Genomic DNA, 20408 nt, shown 5'->3' with positions numbered 1-20408 from the left:
CTCATAATAACTTCAAGGATTCAACAAGCTGATACTTTTTCCTCTAATCACAAACAACATCTTCTACGACAGAATTACACTACACTATTGGGAAAAAAGAACGATGACAAGATACATCGAACCACACACATACGGCGGAACTGCGGCTGGTAGCAAAAGCAACAAATCGACACAACACGATACGATCCTCCAGCCGCAATCACAAACCTCTCGCACACAACGGGATTCGCACAAACGCACACACACACACGAGCGCGCGCGCACATCAATGTAACTACACAGCACTACCGAAAAGCGAATATATCTATCTGGCCCGAGCGGCGTTTCCGTTAAACAAAGAACGACATCTGTAGGAGCAAAGATCTAGGCAACTCCGCAAGATGCTGTTTTCACCGAAAAGAACCGTGAGTTCCGCGTCATCGAAGGTTATTCAAACGTCTTCAATCCGAAACTTCCATTCTTATCGTTAACTTCGGCCTGCATTCAAGTACGTTTTCTTTGGTTAATTTCTCACACGCCTTCTTCGATCTCTCACACCCATATGCACGCACTCGCAGTTTTCATGTTCACGCACACTACCACATTCTCGGTTGCAATCCACCACTTTTTCACACCGTTGGAAATGGAACAAAAGCTGGATTTTTACATCATTACGCGTGTCATTGAACGGCCCAGCCAAATTCAGCAATACTTTCTTCGTTTGGCTATGAAATAACTGTACGCGCGTGATTGGCAACTATTTCTAGACACTATTGTAGTTTTAACACTGACTTCTTTCTTCCTCCAGGGAGCGGCTTGCTGGTGTGTTTTCTTTACAGTCGCCAAATTACACGAATTACACGGACACTGACTGGACTGCACTACTTTTTTCTGCTGTTAAAATTTTGTCAAAACAAAATTCAAATTCAATTACAATTGTATGTTAAACTTTAGCAAAAACATGGAAAACTCGATCAATCAGCACAACAAGCTGCAATACTTTCTGTCCATTACTGCTTAATTTCAACTTCCTGGTCCTGAATTGCACGGCAAATTAACGCACAGATCAACATACTGGACATGAACAATTGGATAGGAACAATATCATCCAAACCCAACAACGACTGGACCATGTTGTTTCTTGTACAAATCAACCTTCTATATCCATCACGGGCAAACAAGCAGACACACACTTAAAAAAGCACAAAAAAAGTACCCGCACCAGTTCTCGTAACGATGACAAAGAATGCAATTCCAGGAGCAGCTTTTGGTGTCGAACAATCAATGAAAATGCCGAATCACTGATATCTCAATTAAACACAATGTTAGATACCTTCAGCTACACTTACTTATCGAAATTTCCCCGTTTGAGGGTGCATCTATGAAATGGAAACCACTAGCTAGGCAGAAAAATCACTCTATAGCAGGAGCGAGCAACGCAGACACCTCCCTCAACGAAATTTCGAACACAACAAAAACATCATCCACGGTCCCGTTCCCATACTGTGCGGTTGTGTTTCGCTGCACAGCAAAAGCTCCTGTCTGTCAAATCGTGGAGCTTTTACGATATGTACTGGTCGTCTGGATTCGTCGATGGGAAATAAAATGGTGCATTTACTAGCATTGAACACATAAATAGTTGAGTGTGTGATAGAACATGTAAAATAAAAGCGAAACAATAAAGTTCCGGTTGAGACTAGCAAAATCACCACAAGCAAACAGCTGCCCGTAGGTCAGTTGGTTGTCAATTTGATACAGTGTGACAGTTGACTGCCGTTTATTTTTTGTTTTTTTTTTCCCATATAAACCATGTTTTATGATTTGTTTTAGCTCAAATAAATTTGTGCATGGCTTTCTTTCAAGGAAAATCCAAACTTCGATAGTGTGCCTGAGTATTGTACATAAAATAAACGAAATACAATCTGCAATAATCGAACGACACAACTGTCAAATCGGTGAGCTTTTGATATGGGTCGTAGAACACCCTATTGACAAAATTGTCTTATTAACCACTATTAAGGGTTTGTTTTTCAATACAAATTTGCCTTACTAGTGCCTTAGTTGGTGGATTTACAAAGATTTTGTCAATAGGGCTTTTTGGAAGATATAAACCTTGGTTGTGATTGGCAACACATTATAGCAAATGTCGGGTTATCAACAAGAGTTTGGTTCTACACAATGTATTTGCCTGAAGTTTACTGCAAATTACCGCTACATAAATATCATTTGGGTGGGCAAATTACTCCAGTGTTTTGCATGAATCGAATCAAATTGTTTTTACCATTTTCACGACGTGTTTGTATTCTTTTTTGTGCAGCATAAATTTGAAAATTGCTTTCGAACTTCACGTGAGCTTGACGACATTTGATTGAATAGGCTTATTGTCAACGCAATGGTAAACAAACACAACTAGCTCGCGAAGCACGTGTTGGCAGCCGTAGGGGTGCATATTTTGGGTATCAGTATCGCCGCAAGAAAGTTGCAATAATGGAATCTGATCAAGAGGATGAAGTTCCAAACGTTAATTTTGTGCCAAGCTTACTGTTTGTGAAGCGTGGCGTTGCCAAAGCCAACCCAGATAAGGTTTGTGTTTGAACTCTGATGTCAGCAGTAGGCTCCTTGTGCTAACGATATTCTTTCCGGCAGGTTACATTAACACCAGCAGAGCTAGCGAGAATCATCAACGAAACCAGAGAAGACCTGGAAGAGTAAGTGCTTAGATAATATCATTGAAAGAAGCTCGTTACGAACAATGCGTGTGTTTACAGCGATGGAGCCGAGGGCATGGACACGTCCGATGATGAAGAAAATGAAGATAGCCAAAGCGGATTAGCTGAAAGAGCGAGCAGATTGGCTGCAAATAATCCCGAGGGCACAAATGAAGTTGCTGATGAATATAATTTCGATGGTTACGAGCAAGAAAGTGAGTAGTTTTTACAGGTTATGACGATATGAAACGGCCTTACGAAGTGTGTTCTTTGTTTCATTTTGATTCCAGCCGGAACGAGCGGTTTGCATTTGAGTACGGTGGCTGTTATTGATCCAACGGAGAACATCCAGGACGATGAAGATTCGGATGCTGAAGATGAAATTATAAAACCTACCGACAACCTAATTCTGGTGGGGCACGTGCAGAATGACAGTGCTTCGATGGAAGTATACAGTACGTTATTATTTTGAAAATTGATCTATCCACTCAGCAAACGTTTAACTGGTTTAACTGGTTTCCTATTTTCAGTTTACAACGAGGAGGAAGGAAGTTTGTACATCCATCACGACTTTTTGCTGCCGAGTCCTCCGCTGTGCATTGAATGGCTTAGCTTTGATCCGGGAAGCGATAAACCGGGCAATATGTGCGCCATCGGGTGCATGGAACCGATCATAACGCTGTGGGATTTGGACATTCAGGATTCGATCGAACCGGTGTGTAAATTGGGTTCGAAAGGCAGCAGAAAGAAAAACCTGCCAAAGCTAGGCCACACCGATGCCGTGTTGGATATTTCCTGGAACAAACATTTGGAGTGCGTAGTGTGCTACTTTCGACTCAAAAACTCAAAATAACACGAGATTTGTGCAATGTTTTGTAGGCATATTCTTGCTAGCGGATCGGTGGACCAAACAGTGATACTCTGGGATCTGGAGGAAGGCATTCCGCACACTACAATTCGCGATTTTGAGGAGAAGGTGCAAACGCTATTATTCCATCCGAAACGCGCTGAAACGCTTTTGGCCGGAAGTTGTGATGGTAAGGTGAAAGTGTTCGATTGCCGCTCGACTACGGACGAAAGCAGTAGCTACAAAAAGTGGGATCTTGGAGGTGAAGTAGAGCGTGTATGTTGGGATCACTTCAACGAGTACTGCTTCGTGGCCAGCACGAACGATGGAAAGGTACACTACATCGACAGCCGCCGGGAGGAACGTCCACTGTGGACAAAGGAAATGCACGAGCAGGAAGTGACGGGACTTGTGCTTAGCGGACAGGTGAAGGGAATGCTTTCGACCGCCTCGGCTGATGGTTCGCTGAAGGTGTGGGACATTGATGAACAGGACGCTCGTATGGTGTACAAGAGGAATCCTAAGATTGGTGTTATTCAATGTCTGGATGCCTGCAACGAAAGTCCCTTTACGCTGGCCTTGGGTGGTGATTTGAAAACGAAGAACTTTTGTGTCGTCAACTTGCTGGACAATGATGTTGGTAAGTTTAAAATTTAATTACACTATCGCGCTTTAAACTAATACAATTGTTACTCAATGTTATTCCAGTGTCGAACGTTTTCAAATCCAGATACACGGGAAACCAAGCGACCAACAGCATTGAACCTCTGGCAGAGGATATGGAAGATGCAAGCATCGCAGATGAATAAAGCATCGGTGAAGTGTGCAAATAAATGTATTCTTAAAGAAAGGAATTCTTTATTTTTTTTATTTTTCACGGTACAATCTCGGAAAATGATTGTCAGCTGATCAACAACGCAAAAAAGTGAAGAAAACGATTCTAATTATCATACTTGCGAGACATTACAATTGCTTGCCTATCTTAGCCAGCTCTAGACTAAAAAGAACTGGACAAGAAGTTTGAAATCAATAAGCAAAATCTTGCTCATGCAAAATTTGATCTTGTAAAATATCCTTATAACGAATAACTAATTTCAAATAACAAGTTAGAAGCCTCGTGTTTATTTAGAATGTATTCGCTTGCAATGACTATGCAAGCAAAACATCAACAATCCTTCGCCTTCAAATTGAACGACAGTGAGATCTAATCGTATCACCCTTGTAGGGATGATAATATACCCCTTCCCATCATTCAATCTTAGAACGATAGAACATTTCAAGGTTTGATTGATAAGCGCACCCGGCTGACCAGTGTATGCGTGCAAAAACGGCTATAAATTAGTCTGATAAATCGAGAATCTGCATTAGTCGTTACTCGTGAAGCAACTCGTGATTGAGGTGGCCCATACGATGGAGTACAAAGTCGATCTGGAGCGTGCAAGTGCGGCTGATTTTGTGAAACCATCCGCCTCCACACGATACGCGAAAACAATCTACACTTTAACCGCCTTAAGTTCAATCGTTTTGGGTGCATTGATCATGGCACTTTTCTATCACTGGAACGAAATCCAAATGATCGGCAATCGACGGTTGGAAGCCCAGGACGTGAAGGAAGTGATTCGGTTGACCGACGTTCTACTTATCAAGCATGATGAAAATGCGGCCAAAATTGAGAAGCTTCTAACGATGTTCGAGCATAAGCTACAATCCGAAACGGTAACGTCGGAAGGATCATCACACATTGAATCGAACTTAACGTTCAAGAAGCCGAAGGATAACACCGATAACGAGGCTAACGAAAGTGTTGCTGAGAGGAAGAAAGCCGCAAAACCCGTTTCTTCAAGTGAAGTGCAGATGGGACACAGGGCAGGGCAGGACCTTACGCCAAGCGAGTCCCTGAGTGGGATAAAGGGCAGTGAAGAAGCCAAGCGACATTCCGATTCAGCATCCCGGGATGAGAAACAATCCTCCGAAAGCTTTCAGTGGCAGTGGAGCTTTCCACAATCGGCATGGTGGAAGCTTTCCCAGCATGGCTTCGATTATGGAACGTCGAATGACAATCCTGTTTTGAGCAACGAGCAGGAATAGATTAGCAAATAAAAATGTAGTCAAAGTAAATTATGCTTTTGGTTCAGTTTTTTTTTATTGAATTGTTTAAAAGACATACAAAAGAAAAAATTATTGAACTCCTGTTTAACTCGATGTTTGATTGTTTAAAATATTTACAACAATTTGTTACTAATCATACATAAAAGGCGGAAAATTTGGATCTGTTTTTATAGATATTGTTTTTCGGTACAGATAAAGTTTAAAGGAATTTATAGTTATTTTTATTTTTTAACCAAAAGTTCATATAAGGAAGTATGCACATATCTGTAAGTTAATTGAGTGTAAATTAACATTATTTATACAAATGTTCGGGCTCGACTCCAAAAATTGATTTAATGGACTAGAACAGACCAACCTAACGGCGGTTAACGTTACAAGACGCGTCCAGTTCTGCCGCTTTCATTCAATGACAATGATTGGAAAGCAATGCATCCGCATTGTTATTGTTTTACCAAGGCTTGGCACAGAAAGGTTGATATTTGGTGTAAGCGTGTGGGTAGGAGCGCGATCGAAAGAACCTTGCGACCACTATCAATCAAACGGCCCGCGCTGATGATAATGGATCGTAGCTGCGCAGATAGGTCCAAGCCGATCGGTTAATTTGACGCACCAGTAGTACGATTTGACTAGTAAGAGTTGTGTTTTCCTCCTCAGCAGTTGAAGCAGCGTTTCGTTGAGACAGGATAAAGTAGACGTAATAGATTTCAGCCGTGGACCGACAGCATGGTTACGATTCGAAACGATATAGAAGCAAACGGCAATGCGAACCGCCAGGACAGTGCCACCAGTGTAGTGGAGGGCTCCAAAAACGTGAACCATCTCGCGAATGGGTCACGAAGATCAACGATGGGCGATATTAAACCGAAAGCATTCAACAGGAAGTGTGTCGGTCTGCTGGCACTGATCGTGTGCGTTGGGGTATGCTTTGGCGTTGGAATGCTTTTCCTCTACGGCCATCTGGTGGATCGATTGAACGAAAGCGCCAGCAATGGTGCGATGCTGCACGACAAAAATGGCAACCCTGTGAAGCCATTCACAACGACCACGACTACCACCACCACCAACACCATCAGTGAGCCAGCATCATCCTCACCATCATCACCGGTGGCGGATGTCCCAACAATGGAGAACATACCACTGACAAGCACAACGGAAACGGCCGTCGAGTTATCCACGCCGGGTAGACGGGAGCAAGGTGTGATCTTTTTAGATGCTGCTGCCAACGTGTACAACGACAAGTCGGCCGTAACGACGGCCCGTTCATCGGTTGAGCTCACCACCGAAGATCGAAGCAGTGACACAAAGGACAAACAGTCTACTTACCGGCCGAAAGGGAAAGATTCCGGTAGTGGCGATTACTCTGGCGATGACAGTGACGATGACGATTATCGGAGCGACGAAGGATCTGGGAATCACAGACATTAATGGCTCCTATGCCATAGGAGGACGTGCGACCGACGGGCGGTGGTGCGATGGTTGGTGTGCAAAATGCGAGTCATATTATTAATAATAAACTCCGATAAGTCCCCGCGATCCCGTTCACCATTTACACACTGATGATGATGATGATGATGATGATGATGCAAGATGACCGGCGACGTGCTCTACACAGATTTGAAACAAAACTTTTGCCACAGGAAAGTGATAAGGCCCACCTTATTGCCGAGCTGCTGGCTGCATGGCTAGAGGCAAGATGTGCGAAGGATGTGTCTGTTGACCTCATCAGCATTAAATTGTGAGCCTAGTGAAAGCGTAGTGTGTAACGGCATTGACGCACAAGAATAATTTTGGGAGATATGTTTTTTTTTTGGTTTTTGTCCGTGATTAGACTATCCCAAACACTTCAAATGTTTAGAGCATCAAAAGTGGGACATATATTATCTAGCAGCTTTCTATTGTATGTATCGCACACATGCGTTAGCATTTGTAGAGACTATTTAATAAAGTTAAAACAATCGTAGGGGATATTGTCTTTATTTTTATCACGGACCTGGAGAAGAGAATGATATGAAAGAAGGTGAATGTTTTCGTTTTGTAACACAGCTATTTAGCCTATGTTGGTTCAGGTTGGTTCAGGTTTTCCCCGAATGTTGTTCGAGTAAAACATCACATTGTTTTGAAGAATTTGTAAGCTTTTCAAAAACGACTGTATTTAATAAAATGCCAATACTTTCGCTCTAGGTTACACCAAGAGCCCAAAGCTCCGACAGAATCGGATCTGGACACGGAGGACAAGATCTCGTTATGGACGGGACTTTTCTAATGGACTGGGCAGTGATTGAAAACGGATCGCCTTAAACCATCCGGGATGAAGATTCTCGCTAAGAACAGGATTATGCTTCTGGATAATGGAACTCCGTGCCACAAAACAACCGAACACATCCAGGATAGGATGACTTTCCTCTGTAGACTCCCAACTAAGGTGAAGTTAGTGTTAAGCAATACGTCCTGGTCTCAGCAGAATACTTTTTATTACATTGAATGACGTTGAATGACACAATTTCCACGGGTACGGAACAGGAAGTAATAAATACAAAGGTTTATTGATATTTACAGAGGCGAGGAATTCAAACAGTGCAATTGCATGTTTAAGTGCCAACTTTTCTCCAAGCTAATACTAAAGCTTCATGTTGTAAAGGTTCATGTCAATCAATCTTTGTCTCTTTGTTGAATGATTCATAATGTAACGATAATTCCACTAATTTGATCTACTTTTTAAGCAAAAGGTTGTGCCTCATGATTTGACAAAATTGAATCCATCCATTTCTTCGGTAGGGAAATAGTAGATTGTAATGGTTTTTACGACTCCTTCCCTATGTGTGACTGTTGCTTTGGGCAAGTCTTGTTAGTGGTCTTTGTAAAAAGTTATATGGAAACTATTGATTGGAAGAATTTATACATTATGTGTCTATTGACTGATTTGTTCATTGATGAAAAGTTAAAAAGTCTCAAACATAAATTGCTATAACTGTCATGAGAAGCAACACATCCTTTAATTATGCTAAGAATGATCTTAGAATTGAGGATTCCTTAACATCCTTTCTTAACATTACGGACAAGCCTCATAATAGAGAAAAGAAATTTATTTTTCAACTGCATCAAATTCATTGTCAGTGTAATGAAAAAATAACTTGAGTACTAATTAAATGTTTGTAATATTATAGATTTTACTTCGATAATGAAACACCCTAGGGATATTGCTATTTTAAAATTAAGTAAAATAGCTGAAATTCCTTTTTTTTCTATTGCTGTAAAGTCTACCATTTTACTTACAATTTCTTTTGCGGCGAAAAAAAAAATCAATTGCTTATATACTGTTCAACTACACAAGACGCCGTTCGTTCAGTTAACACAAGCGATCCTTGTCTTGCTGTAGTGAAAGCCAACCCTAGAAAGTCCTCGCTTATATACACCGGATCTCTTGCGTTCTTTGCGTGTTTCGGTGCCTGACGTTTGACCGGTTTTTCAATTTCCCACGCAAGTTGGGAACCCTTAAACACACGCACACACATACAGTATGTAACAGCCTTTCTCTATTTCCTGTACGTTGCTCTACTGCTCATGCCTACTGTTCCATACTGCGATGGTTGCCATGGCTCCACCTACTCTGGACGATACCAGAAAAGAAAAAGAAAGCCAAAGGGAGAGCGAGTGTATGTGTGTGCGCGAAAGAACGAGGCACAGAGAGAGAGAGAGAGAGAGCGAGGTAGCAAGAGCGTGAAAGAGAAGAGAAGAGAAAGGATCCGGAAAGTGAAAGAGATAGCCGACCGGCAGGATACACGCTCTCCCGCTGCAAAGCAATTTTACTCCACTTTTCTTGTGCAACTGTACGTACGTTGAACCAACAACAGAAAAAAAGTGCTGCGGTGAAATATGAAAGAAGGAGGATTTTTATTTCCACCGATGGAAAATGGGACTCAAAACTGGGCTGAAAAGCAGCACAAAGCAGCACATGATGTACGCATGTGCATCAACCAGAGATCCTGTCTGTTGTATCCCTTAGGCCTCGTTCCATCGAGCGAAGAAACCAAGACCAAGCGGGCGAAGTAGCGTGCCGAAGAAGATTGCCTCAAATCTTTTGCAGGAATTTTCATCTTTCTCCTTGCTTTAATGGACAGCTCTAAACCAGCTGTGTCTCGCAAGGATACTAAAAGCGAACGGAGCGAACCCCCACGAGCGGCTGCATTTTACGATTTTCCGTTTGATTGCTTTTTGGGCATCGTATTATTCGAACGGGAAACCCTTCGCGGCATCTTAAGCAATGCAAGGATACAGAAAATAGGCGAATCGAGGGAAGCATGGTCTGTTGAAAAATCCGTAAAAACACACACACACACACACTGTGTGAGGAGAAGACGTATTTGCTCTTTATCTTGACAGCGACATAGCAGGAACATCGAGAATTGGGAAATGGTTTACGACCATAACGCCCCTGCATAACTCTTCGTTAGGTGCTTCGTTTATCTAGGAAATCTTTACGATCAACAATCCGGCGTCGCATGACGGTCTATAGCAGTTGAGCAAGATATAACGAAATAAATGTAGCTTTTCTACAATTTCCATTTTAAATTTACTATCAAGTGTTGGGTAATTTATTCAATGTGTGTGTGTGTGTTTGTGTTTTGATTTGAAAATGCATTGCAGAATAGGAATCAATTGAGCTAAAGGGATGATTTTATAGAAGAAAAACAGAACATTTATAGAAGATTTAACAACACATTCCCTTATTTAAGTTGTCTCAGATCAATTTTCTGTGAGGGCTTACATTCAGTTAGCGAAAGAAACTGGAAGAAATAGTTGGAAAATACTTGAGTACTTATTGAAAGTGTACCTTTTTTAACAATAAATAGTTTAAATTATGGTTTTTACTAACAGCCGTGATAAATTTTAACTAAATAAATATTTGAGGGATCATTAAATTACAATAATCTATTTTACCAAGACCTTAAGCTTAATAATCACGCTAATAAAAAATTGGAAATGCTTCTGATTGTATTGGAAAACTTAATCTAACTACTATCTAACTCACCGGTCGGCAAAGTCCGGACTGATACTGATACTGATTTGCATAAATAGAATAATCTCAACGCGTTGTTACTTCAAATTTGTCCCTTTGTCTCAAAAGTTTGGCCTGTTCTAGCTTAAGTCGTCTTTTATAGAGTCTTTAGTCTAACTTAAGGAGCAAGTAAGACAACTTCAAATAAGCTCCGTATTATGTTAAGCACAATATGCGTAGATGCATTAAATGTGGCCTAAATCTGTCTTCGATTTGAGGCATTTGGGAACGTATTTTGTATCACCTTTAGAAAATGGTTTTGTACTCTCTATAGCTTTGAGAGTGCGCTAAGTTATTTGAAGAGACACTAGACTTCAGGATCTAACGTTATTGTTGGAAGAATCACTTGCATAAGTACACATTCACACTGTAGTAACATCCTTGATTGATTTCAATGGACAGTTAGAACTGGCGGTCGTCGTTGATCAAATTCTCTACACTCTGTCACTTTCATTCCACTATTACTGTACAGCACATTATGGAAAGAAAGAGAAAGGCATTTGGTTATGGCAAGGTCAACAGGTACAGCCAGCTTACCGACCTGGTAAAGATGTGATAGCTGCATGGCATGCTGTGACCGTCTAATGCACTATGTTGCCTACTTGATGTCGTGAACCAGGAAGCTGTCAGCAACAAATAGGCGTACAATATGTTATTTTATTTTGAATGCTATTTGCTTACAGGCTCTGTGAACTGCGTGGACTGAACGTGGTTTTGTTCTTGACTGCAAAGCACCATGCGAATACGTGCGTGCGTGTGCCACACGTCCTTTCACCAGGTAGAGTAGTAGTCACCAGCGCAGAACATTCACAGCTAGACACACTTTCACGTGCCTCGAATCGAGGGATTTCGCAGTGAAGGTCTACCATCTCTGGCCCACTGGTGGAGGTCTGATTTTATGATTGTCTTATTGCCAAAGAAGGGAATACTGGCCGCATTGGACGGCTGCACAAGACATACAGCCACACCGAAGGGGAAGGGTAAAAGCGCAGAAGATTCGAACGAGAACATGCGCAGAATCAAACTAGATTGAGTACCAGTTCTATCAGCCTGCCCGGCAAAAGTTCACCAACATATTAAGTGTAAGTCATCCACCAAAGGGAGGAAGTTGGTGGAAAAACAACTTTTTCGGTTTTCTTCAGCGGTGCGTTTATTAGCCCGGTAGGCACGATGAAGAAAGGAAATTGTAAAATTATATCCATCTGGACCGAGTGTCAGCCCCCGATCGGTATCCTTGAGCCATATTCAAAATGTCATCCATATTCACTTCCACTCAGCAGCGCATTGGAAGATAATCGGAAGCATAAAGCTAAAACCGAAAAGAGCCTCGTTTTCGAAGTAATGAAATGATACAAGTTTAAGGTGGATTGTTCTGGATAACGAAAAAAAAAAAGAAAACATGTTTGGGATTTCTTACATTTAGCAAACTTTAATTGTTAACTAAACAACCAGAGACAACAAAGGCAATTAAGGTTATCTAAAAAAAAATGAGCAAACTGTTTCGGGAAGATAACTGTTAATATGGTCAGTTCGGTTAATTGCTGCCTGAAGGGGTTTTGTTACAGTTTTGCTCCGGAATGTATTATTTTAAGATACAACTTTTTTTCTTTAGAACTCAAGGATTTATATGAGCTTGTGACCTTTGCCGGTACGAATGCAACGCATATTTTAACGCAAGGATAAAAAACCCTTTCTGCTTTCTTTCACGCCTCAAGGACACGGGCGCAAGGATAATGGAAGCGAATTTGGAAGATGAAGAAATTTGTTGGAAAAACAGAGCAAGGTCACGGCGGGTTTACCGTACACTTCGAGCTCTTCTTCAAAATTATGGTCTCCCAAAGCACTGGTTGCCACACGTGACGGTCCTACGGGACCGGTACGCTAGTTTTAGCGTCGGTGTCCCTTCGGGTGGGCTGCCGTACGGCCGCACAGTTGCCCCGTTTTAATCATTTAACTGGTTCAGAGTGTGCTGTGCCGGAGACCCAATGGACTGACTGACTGACTGACTGGCATACCGTTACCCCGTTGGCATATCGGTATGCGTACGGGCAAGGGTTAATATGTAGGATGCACTTTTATAATGGTGCTGTAAACCAATAAACAAGCATCGTAAAAAGGTCGTCCGTAGGAATTGGTTCGACAATCACACTCTGCTAGAGCGAGAATCCTTCCGGCATGGGATTTGAGCCGTCGAGGTCGGCTGACGAGCGTGTCAGGCGAAGGGCAGGCAGCGAGGCAGGTTGCTGCTTTTTCTGATGGCCGCTTTATTGGAGCGTCGCGATACCCTCGCAGTACCGGGGTCCGCTGGGAACAGGCAGCTACCGAGCCGGACCGGAATGACCCTGGGGATTTGAATACGGTGGCATCAAACTACACGCCACCGCTTCGGGAAGGTTTTATGACGTTCATCAATGTTTCAAAACTCAATCTTGCCAAACCGCCCGCTACCAAACACTCGCGAACCTTTGAAAGTGTCGCTTTTGATGGCGTTACGTCGGGGCCGGGGCCTAACGCGCCCACTTCTTTGCCGGAGGACGAAAAGTAAAACGGCCGGAAAACCATCGGAAAGCGAATGGTACGTGACGGAACTGTGTGATGCATGGATTACATCGGTATTGCGGTTGGGCCATTGTGCGATTGACTTTCATGTAGATGTGGTATGCCTTAGTCCTGTGCCCTGTGGAGAGCGTGGAATGACACACGGAATGACAAGATTTTTTTTATGAACAATTACAACATCAATCTGGGGTTCTTGCTGCTGGAGGTGGAGTTTCGGAAGTTCGCGATAATCCGTTCATTATTTCAAACGGGGTAGAAAATTACATTATATGCCTGGATTGGAGTGGTGAGGTGTGATGTTTATGAATGGAGAATTATGACTTAATGTGGCCTACCTGTTGAGGATAATAGTTGACGAGCAGCTTTTAATTGTTAGCACGTCTTTTCTGTGATGTGTCATTGATTATTCTAGGGTTGCGTTGAAGAGAGCGTCACAATGAGGTCACACCGTTTACAACCTTTCTAGCTTAAAGTAATCTAGACTTTAAGGGGGTGTACTAGTAGTATACTTTTTGTTTGCTTAATAAAGTAATTTATTGAGAGAAAATTGAGCGCCCAATTTAATGTATAAAAATGCTTTATATTTTTGACATAAAAATGTAAATATCTCCATAAGGAATGAGAATTTACAAACACCGAAGACAAATCAACGACCAATGAATTCTTTAGTTTCCAGTTACAGTATCTGTCAATAGATTAAGACCACCAGCTATTATACATAACGTAAAAGTGAGATTGTAAGGCCTAAACTTTCAACAAGTGGATTTAATTTTATTTTGTAAAATTTAGTTGAGCATTTTGAGTAAACTTTCCAATCATTGGTTCAATTATGAAATCGATTTTTATTTGCTTGTTTGCGATTCTGTTGCAAATATGACTGAATTGATCAATTTTAAAATTGAAACAAAAAATCATCTCCTTTCTATTTTTCTCAACGCTAGAGTTGTTTGGCTTGGATAATAAAAAAAGCTTGTTTTGGGCTCTTAAAACTTTCAAACTTTTTCAGGTTATGAACTTATGGCCGCAAACAAATTTACTATAGACAGTGCAGAAGCTGATGAACTTTCTACCAAATGTTGGTAGAGTTTTTTTTTAAATTCTGTTAAAATAACCTGTCCGTACAGCTCATGATGGTAAAGCTATACCTAGTAGAAGTAGCGAGAGCAGTAGTTAAAAGATCGGATATGAAAGTGGTCTTAAACTATTATCTGTCGCTGTACGTAGCTCAAATTTCAAATTAGTTTTTATTCAACAAGATGTTTTACTAGTAAGCCGTAATACTGCTTCTTCTTGGCCTGTTCAGGATTGAGCACGTCGCGTCGACATGGCCAGGTCTCCAATCAGTTTCCAGAAAGCTCAATCTAGGGCTGCAGTCCTACATCCACGGCTGCATCCGATCTCCGACAGGTTAGACTCCACTTGATCCAGACTTTGACTACCGTCAAAGCCGTCTGCTCGCACACACCGCCAAAGATAGTCCTTAGCACCCGCCGTTCGAAAATGACGAGTGCATTGGCGTCCTCGGTCAGTCGGTAGTCCCTGGACTGACTCGTACACGGAAAGGATTACCGGAAGTATCAGTGTTTTTGGAGTCTTCTGAATCGCAGGAGTCTGTGGAGTCCGTAGTAGGCACGATTCCCCTGAACAATCCGCCTTCGGATTTCGCAGCTTACGTTGATGTCCGAAGTTACGATCGTACCAAGGTAGCAGAACTCCTCTACCACCTCGAGATCGTTGCCGTCAACCGATACTCTGCTTCCGAGTCGGGCTCTATCACGGTCAGAGCCTCCGGCAAGCAGGTATTTTGTCTTCGTCGCATTGATGCTCAATCCAATTCTATTTGCCTCGCGTTTCAGTCGGGTTAGCCGTAATACTAATATGTATATAAGATGTTTTGCTTCTAAACTGTACAACCAAAGTCAAACATAAGAGCCTTTTTGGGGCCCGATGGTGTAAGCGACAACAATGCCGGTCTTCAGATCCCATCCTGATCGTTCCTCCGTAGTTAAGGACTGACTAACCAACTACGGTGTATTGGCAGTCTAGTAGGCCATTCGATGTTCAGCGTGCCCTAGAATGACGTTAATCCAAGAAGAAGAAGAATCTTTCTAGTTATCAAATACGGATACATTATCATTTACAGTGAATTATCGCAGATTTGGTCCAATGATGATCACGAATTTTCAACTTGAATATATTTGCCGATTGAAGAGTTAACATATAAACTGAATCTATTAATTATGCAAGTCAAACCACTCAATCCGTTATCCTACAATTTGAATTGAGGCTTGAAAAGTGTCTGGAAGAAAAACTATGCCTTGTATTCAGTATCTTTAATTGTAATATATAGGTTTTATGTCATGATCGCTTCATACTGGAAATTATCGTAATGGTTCCTTTATACTGGGAATGAAATTAGTTCATTATTATTAACAATGATATTGTTGGGTTTGCAAGAGTCTCGTGTAACCTCTCAAATGAACAAAGCTTTCATAACACAGCATAATACATTTGGATTGAATTTTCTAAAATGGTAACGATTAGATAGGCTTTTCTAACATGCAGAAATGATTCGCCGTGTATTGAATGATGTATGGCAAAATTGGTCGGAATCATTTTTAAAACTATTACATTAGCTTGTTCTTGAAAATAAACAAAAAGAGTTAGCAGAATACCCATTTATTCTTGTTTAATTGTTCCATTTTTTAGAGTTTTTTTGCAATAGAATAACGTAATGGCATATTTTAAAGTACTAATAATAATGATATTTGTTAATAAAATTTACAGCGATATATGATACAGCCACATGGTAGCATTTGCACGCTGCCAATGTACACAAACGAATTTCAAATTTCATTTATATGCGAAAAATTACAGCTTTTGCCGTATTATGAATAACAGTAAATCATAAGCGCAATTATTTCATTTTAATGTAATGTTTTTTTTATAAAAAAGTATGTATAAATTTATATTGTAATGCTACGATTATTAACAAATTTAACGTTTCCGATTTTAACATTCAATGTTCTATCTTAAAATTCCATTTTCCAAAAGAAGTAACCCATAAAATTCATTGTCTTTTCCTCTGGAAGTGTTCTGCAAACCAGAATCTAATGTAAAAGAAGATAACCTTATTTAATCTATCGCAGAGAAAAGACATAAGAAAGATACATGAAAAAAGGATACGCGGAAAGGATTACTTACATGTATATGGAATAAGTAATCCAACTAAATTACATATTACTTAACTTTTTCACTTTCGCTGACGCATCGGATTCTTCGGCATGAAGGCGGCCTCCCCATTCGTTGGTTCCATGGCTAGTTGTGGCACATTTCGAAACCTTTCCGCTAGATTTCTCAACGCCAGTGGAAACAAGAGGAAACTAGCCACCCTCTCGCGCGATCGAACCTCTCTCGGACGGGAAGGAAAAGAAACAGCGATCAACACACAACAAAAGCTGACCGGGGGGACAGGCTATCTTTGAAAGTGTGCCAACATCAATGGCCACGGCCAAACCATATAGTTTTCAGTGTGCCGCACCGTTCCAGACAAAACGGTGTGCGCGGGCGTCCACGCTAGGGCTCGCCAGCTCGTTCGCAAGGCCCCGTCGCCGTTAGGCTAGAGGAGAGTCTGGGAGCCGCACAAAACCAAAAAGAAAAAAAAAACCACATGCGGACCTTTGGTGAGCGGTTGCTTACCAAGAGCCAAGGGAATGGAAAACGAAGCAAGCAAGCCTTAGAAAATTCATCCTCCCCACCAAACCAAAGACTAACGCCGCACACCGTTGGAATTGCATAAGCGCCTTCGCACTCGGCTCTGCTGGGCTCTGCGCTCAGCTGGGTATAATAACTGGTTCCGAAACTAAAAATGGAAAATAGAGTTAGACCGTTTTGTCCATCGCTGTCTTTCCTTCCACCGTGCAGAACACAAACGGTGACGAACGGACGGACGCACACGGTCCAGGGACTTACTCACTAGATGTTATTTTTGGACACACACGGGTGGGCTGAGGCTAGGAGAGCCAGGCAGGTGGTACATGGCCATCGTACCAGGCGGAGATTGGTAACGCAGAAAGGCTGTGTGTTAGTTAGAGGCTGTTTCATTGATGCAGATTGGAGAGGGGGGGGGGGGGGGGGCGAGGTTGAGGTGGCCGTTTCGTGGCTGTGAGTAGCGCAGACAGCCTGTTTCGTGTTGGTTAGATAGAGTCACCGCTAGTGGTAGTGGCTATTTTGTGTTTTTAAGTAAGAGAAATAATAGTTACTCATGGCAGGGCGCAAGCAACACTCTGCGCCAGCGCGCTTATGCTTTCAGAGAAAGGCGGAAGGGATAGGCGGGACGGTGGGCTGGAGGGCGACGGATGCGGTATGTAGGAGCGGATGGAACGACGACGATAAAGGTTGAGGCACATACTACGAACCAATTGGTAAGTAGGAGGAAACCTTCAATGAAACGAAATCGAAAGTAGAAGCCTTCGCCATGGTCAACGGAGGAGAATTGGTGGTCGGCCATGTTGGCGCTTGGATGGCCAGGCCAGGTGGATGTGTGAATAGTTTCTTAGGCTCCCGCACGTATCTCCCTTCCTTATCGCGCTGCGTAGCCTTGCCGTAGCCACACAGCTTTCGGGTCACGTATCGGCGAAGCCACGCTTGGCGACATAGTTTTCCTCGCAGATCGCAAAACCACAATAACGCTCGGATCGGTGGTAGCCAATCAGAAATATATTGTTTATTTACAATTTTTCCATTATCCACACGTCACACAGAAATGCTAATGCACCACGGAACAGCATGCGCGTCAAGCGATTTAGCAAAGTTTTGAAGCAGGGTGGAATTAAAATATTGCAAACAAACTGAGCAGGCTGTTGCCAAGCGGCAACCAAGGAGCTGTGAATCCAAGCGCCCCATGCTCAGGCAAGCTGAACAGTTAACAACAACTAAACTCTCCCACAAATAAAAAAACCGACATACACGTAGATGACGATGATGAAATAACCACCATCACCACCACCACCAACGACTACTACCCATCTATTGGCAGGGGTGGTAGAAATTTTTCCGTTTTCCTCTTTACGCTTTTCTGCGTAGGGATTTGAAGTACCAGGCGCACAGCAGTTGTTGGAGCATGAGACTAGGCGAATGTAAAGCTTGGCGCCCCAGCCTAATGGCGCGCTTTTCTCAGCCAAATGCAGCATTTGGCTTAGGCTTTTCTGTTCGCTCCCGTCGTGCTTTCCTGCACGACGAGGGTTTGTGGGACTTTCTTTGCTTCATCGCTACCACAAACACGCACACACAGCCAAGTAGGGTTGTGGTGTGCCAAGCCATCTCAGTACCACCGATGGAACGATCGATTCTTTGACGGCTGTTTTGAGCTTCTAGCCCAAGACGCACGAGCGTTAGTGAGGGCGCTCAGCTTAGCTTTTTGTATGTTTCGGGTTGGTAGAAATGTTGGCATGGCAACGATCATTGCAGCATCGTTTACAGCATTGCCGGGTCTTGGAGCAGACTTGAAGCGGGGCCTATGCCTGACGTTGACCTATATTTCCTATTTTTTCTGCTCTGCTTGCCTGCGTCTACTTACGAACCTGAGATGGGCTTTATTTGTATTTGTGTGAGTGTGTTGAAAGGTGAGAGGTCGAAATGTTGTTAGTTCGTGGAGTTATTACACACTCTGTACACAATCTTCGTTCTAATTAACTCTAAATAGTTTATCTGAAATAATTTAAAATCGGCGAAACATTTTACAACCATTTATTTTATGCAATGTTGAGCATTGTTATGTCAATTCTAGGTTAGTGTAAAACCATGTAATAAATATAAGTTATTCTTCTGAATTTCAGATAATATGTGTTTCATATAAAATGTTTTAAATAATGTTATAAATAAAATTTCATATAAAATGTGAATTTTAAAGAAGTTGTTTGTTGTTTGGACAGCTTACAGTAATTGCGTTGTGTTGGCGCAGTATGTTGGTCGTCTCGAACATCGATGGTCATGGGAAAATAAAACTTCACGCAGTAAGAAGAACATTTGTCCATGTTTACCTTCAAAATATCAAACTTCATAACTCTTTCAACCATCGCAGGGATTTTTCTCATGCTTCAGTTCAACGTAGAAATATAATTTAAGTGCCTGTTTCATAACATATTTGAGATCCCACAGTTCTGCTCATTGGTGTATCTTATCATCGCTACTGACAGTTGTTGTTTATTGGATAATCGTTAGAAGACATTCCGAAAACTCATAATGATACTCTTTGAATTTGCTCCTGATTTTGAATTTTAATCGCCACTACTACTATATCATTAGAAAGAATGATCATTAGAAATTCAAAACTTCACCTACTCATTGTGGGTGAAAATGACGAATGTCTGCTTGGTCTGTTCGATATTTGAGTTCAACAGTATTCTTTGGTGTGTAGTGCTCCTTTGACTTTTGACTCTTGAAATGTCACCGTTCAACTTGACTGTAGTGCATGTTATCTACATTATTGTTAAACTTACAATTGGCTTGACTACAGACGATTCATAAATAATGGCCTGCTCGTATTGCTGTAAAATAGTGCCTTCATAGAAAATCTTTTGACCGGAGATCAGATCGACACCTTTAATTCGTTGGCTGGGTTTAACATTTATCCACTTGAACGAACTATAAGAATGCCACGATTCAAAGATGAATCACTGGGGGAAATTAATGTCTCGACCATACAATCTTCAAATATAACCAATTCTCACATGCGCTGCACCTACATAGAACTACAGGTCAAACGAAACAACATTCTGAAAATGATTTTAAATGTGCCTCCGTGGTTCACCACAAGTGAATTACACAGAATACTGAAAGTTATGAAATTCGAGGAGTTAATAAACAACATTAATCTGAATTATCACAGATAATGCAGGCAGATCTGCAGAAGCATTGTTCAAAAGCTAATACAACAATTTTTGTCCCATTCACAGCTACAATTATAATTTTTTTAAATTTCAGTTTTCGTCTTACGGCTCGGTGCCGTACTCTCAGCACTTCTTGAGCTGATTTTGTACAAATTTCTCAAGGTGTTTCCTCCTTGTTTTTTTGCCTTATCCGGGGCATGCTTGGTTAACAGTTATCATTAAGACAGTTGATTTCTGTCAGTATATTTTCCCTTTATACA

General features: G+C 41.7%; 3 protein-coding genes across 3 annotated transcripts in view; 2 read left to right on the top strand and 1 right to left on the bottom strand.

Annotated features, from left to right (window-relative positions):
• Positions 1 to 5602, bottom strand: part of LOC126563108 (ras-related protein Rap-2a) — a 30129-nt gene extending 24527 nt beyond the window's left edge. The window contains exon 1 of the mRNA XM_050219725.1: positions 5593 to 5602. The gene's annotated coding sequence lies outside the window, so the exon portion shown is untranslated. The remainder of the gene's footprint in view (positions 1 to 5592) is intronic.
• Positions 1 to 20408, top strand: part of LOC126561367 (SLIT-ROBO Rho GTPase-activating protein 1-like) — a 118779-nt gene that overhangs the window by 59547 nt on the left and 38824 nt on the right. The gene's annotated exons all lie outside the window — the stretch shown is intronic.
• LOC126562135 (periodic tryptophan protein 1 homolog) lies at positions 2449 to 4351 on the top strand. The gene is made up of 7 exons (XM_050218563.1): positions 2449 to 2562; positions 2626 to 2687; positions 2748 to 2902; positions 2978 to 3142; positions 3218 to 3500; positions 3567 to 4174; positions 4243 to 4351. Exons 1-7 carry the CDS (start codon positions 2467 to 2469, stop codon positions 4341 to 4343), a joined length of 1470 nt encoding a protein of 489 aa, XP_050074520.1. The 5' UTR covers positions 2449 to 2466; the 3' UTR covers positions 4344 to 4351.

This window comes from Anopheles maculipalpis, chromosome 3RL (assembly GCF_943734695.1).
Source record: "Anopheles maculipalpis chromosome 3RL, idAnoMacuDA_375_x, whole genome shotgun sequence".
Classification (NCBI taxonomy): Eukaryota; Metazoa; Arthropoda; class Insecta; order Diptera; family Culicidae; genus Anopheles; species Anopheles maculipalpis.
Note: the sequence above shows the minus strand (reverse complement) of the source record. Positions and strands in the feature narration are given on the sequence as shown.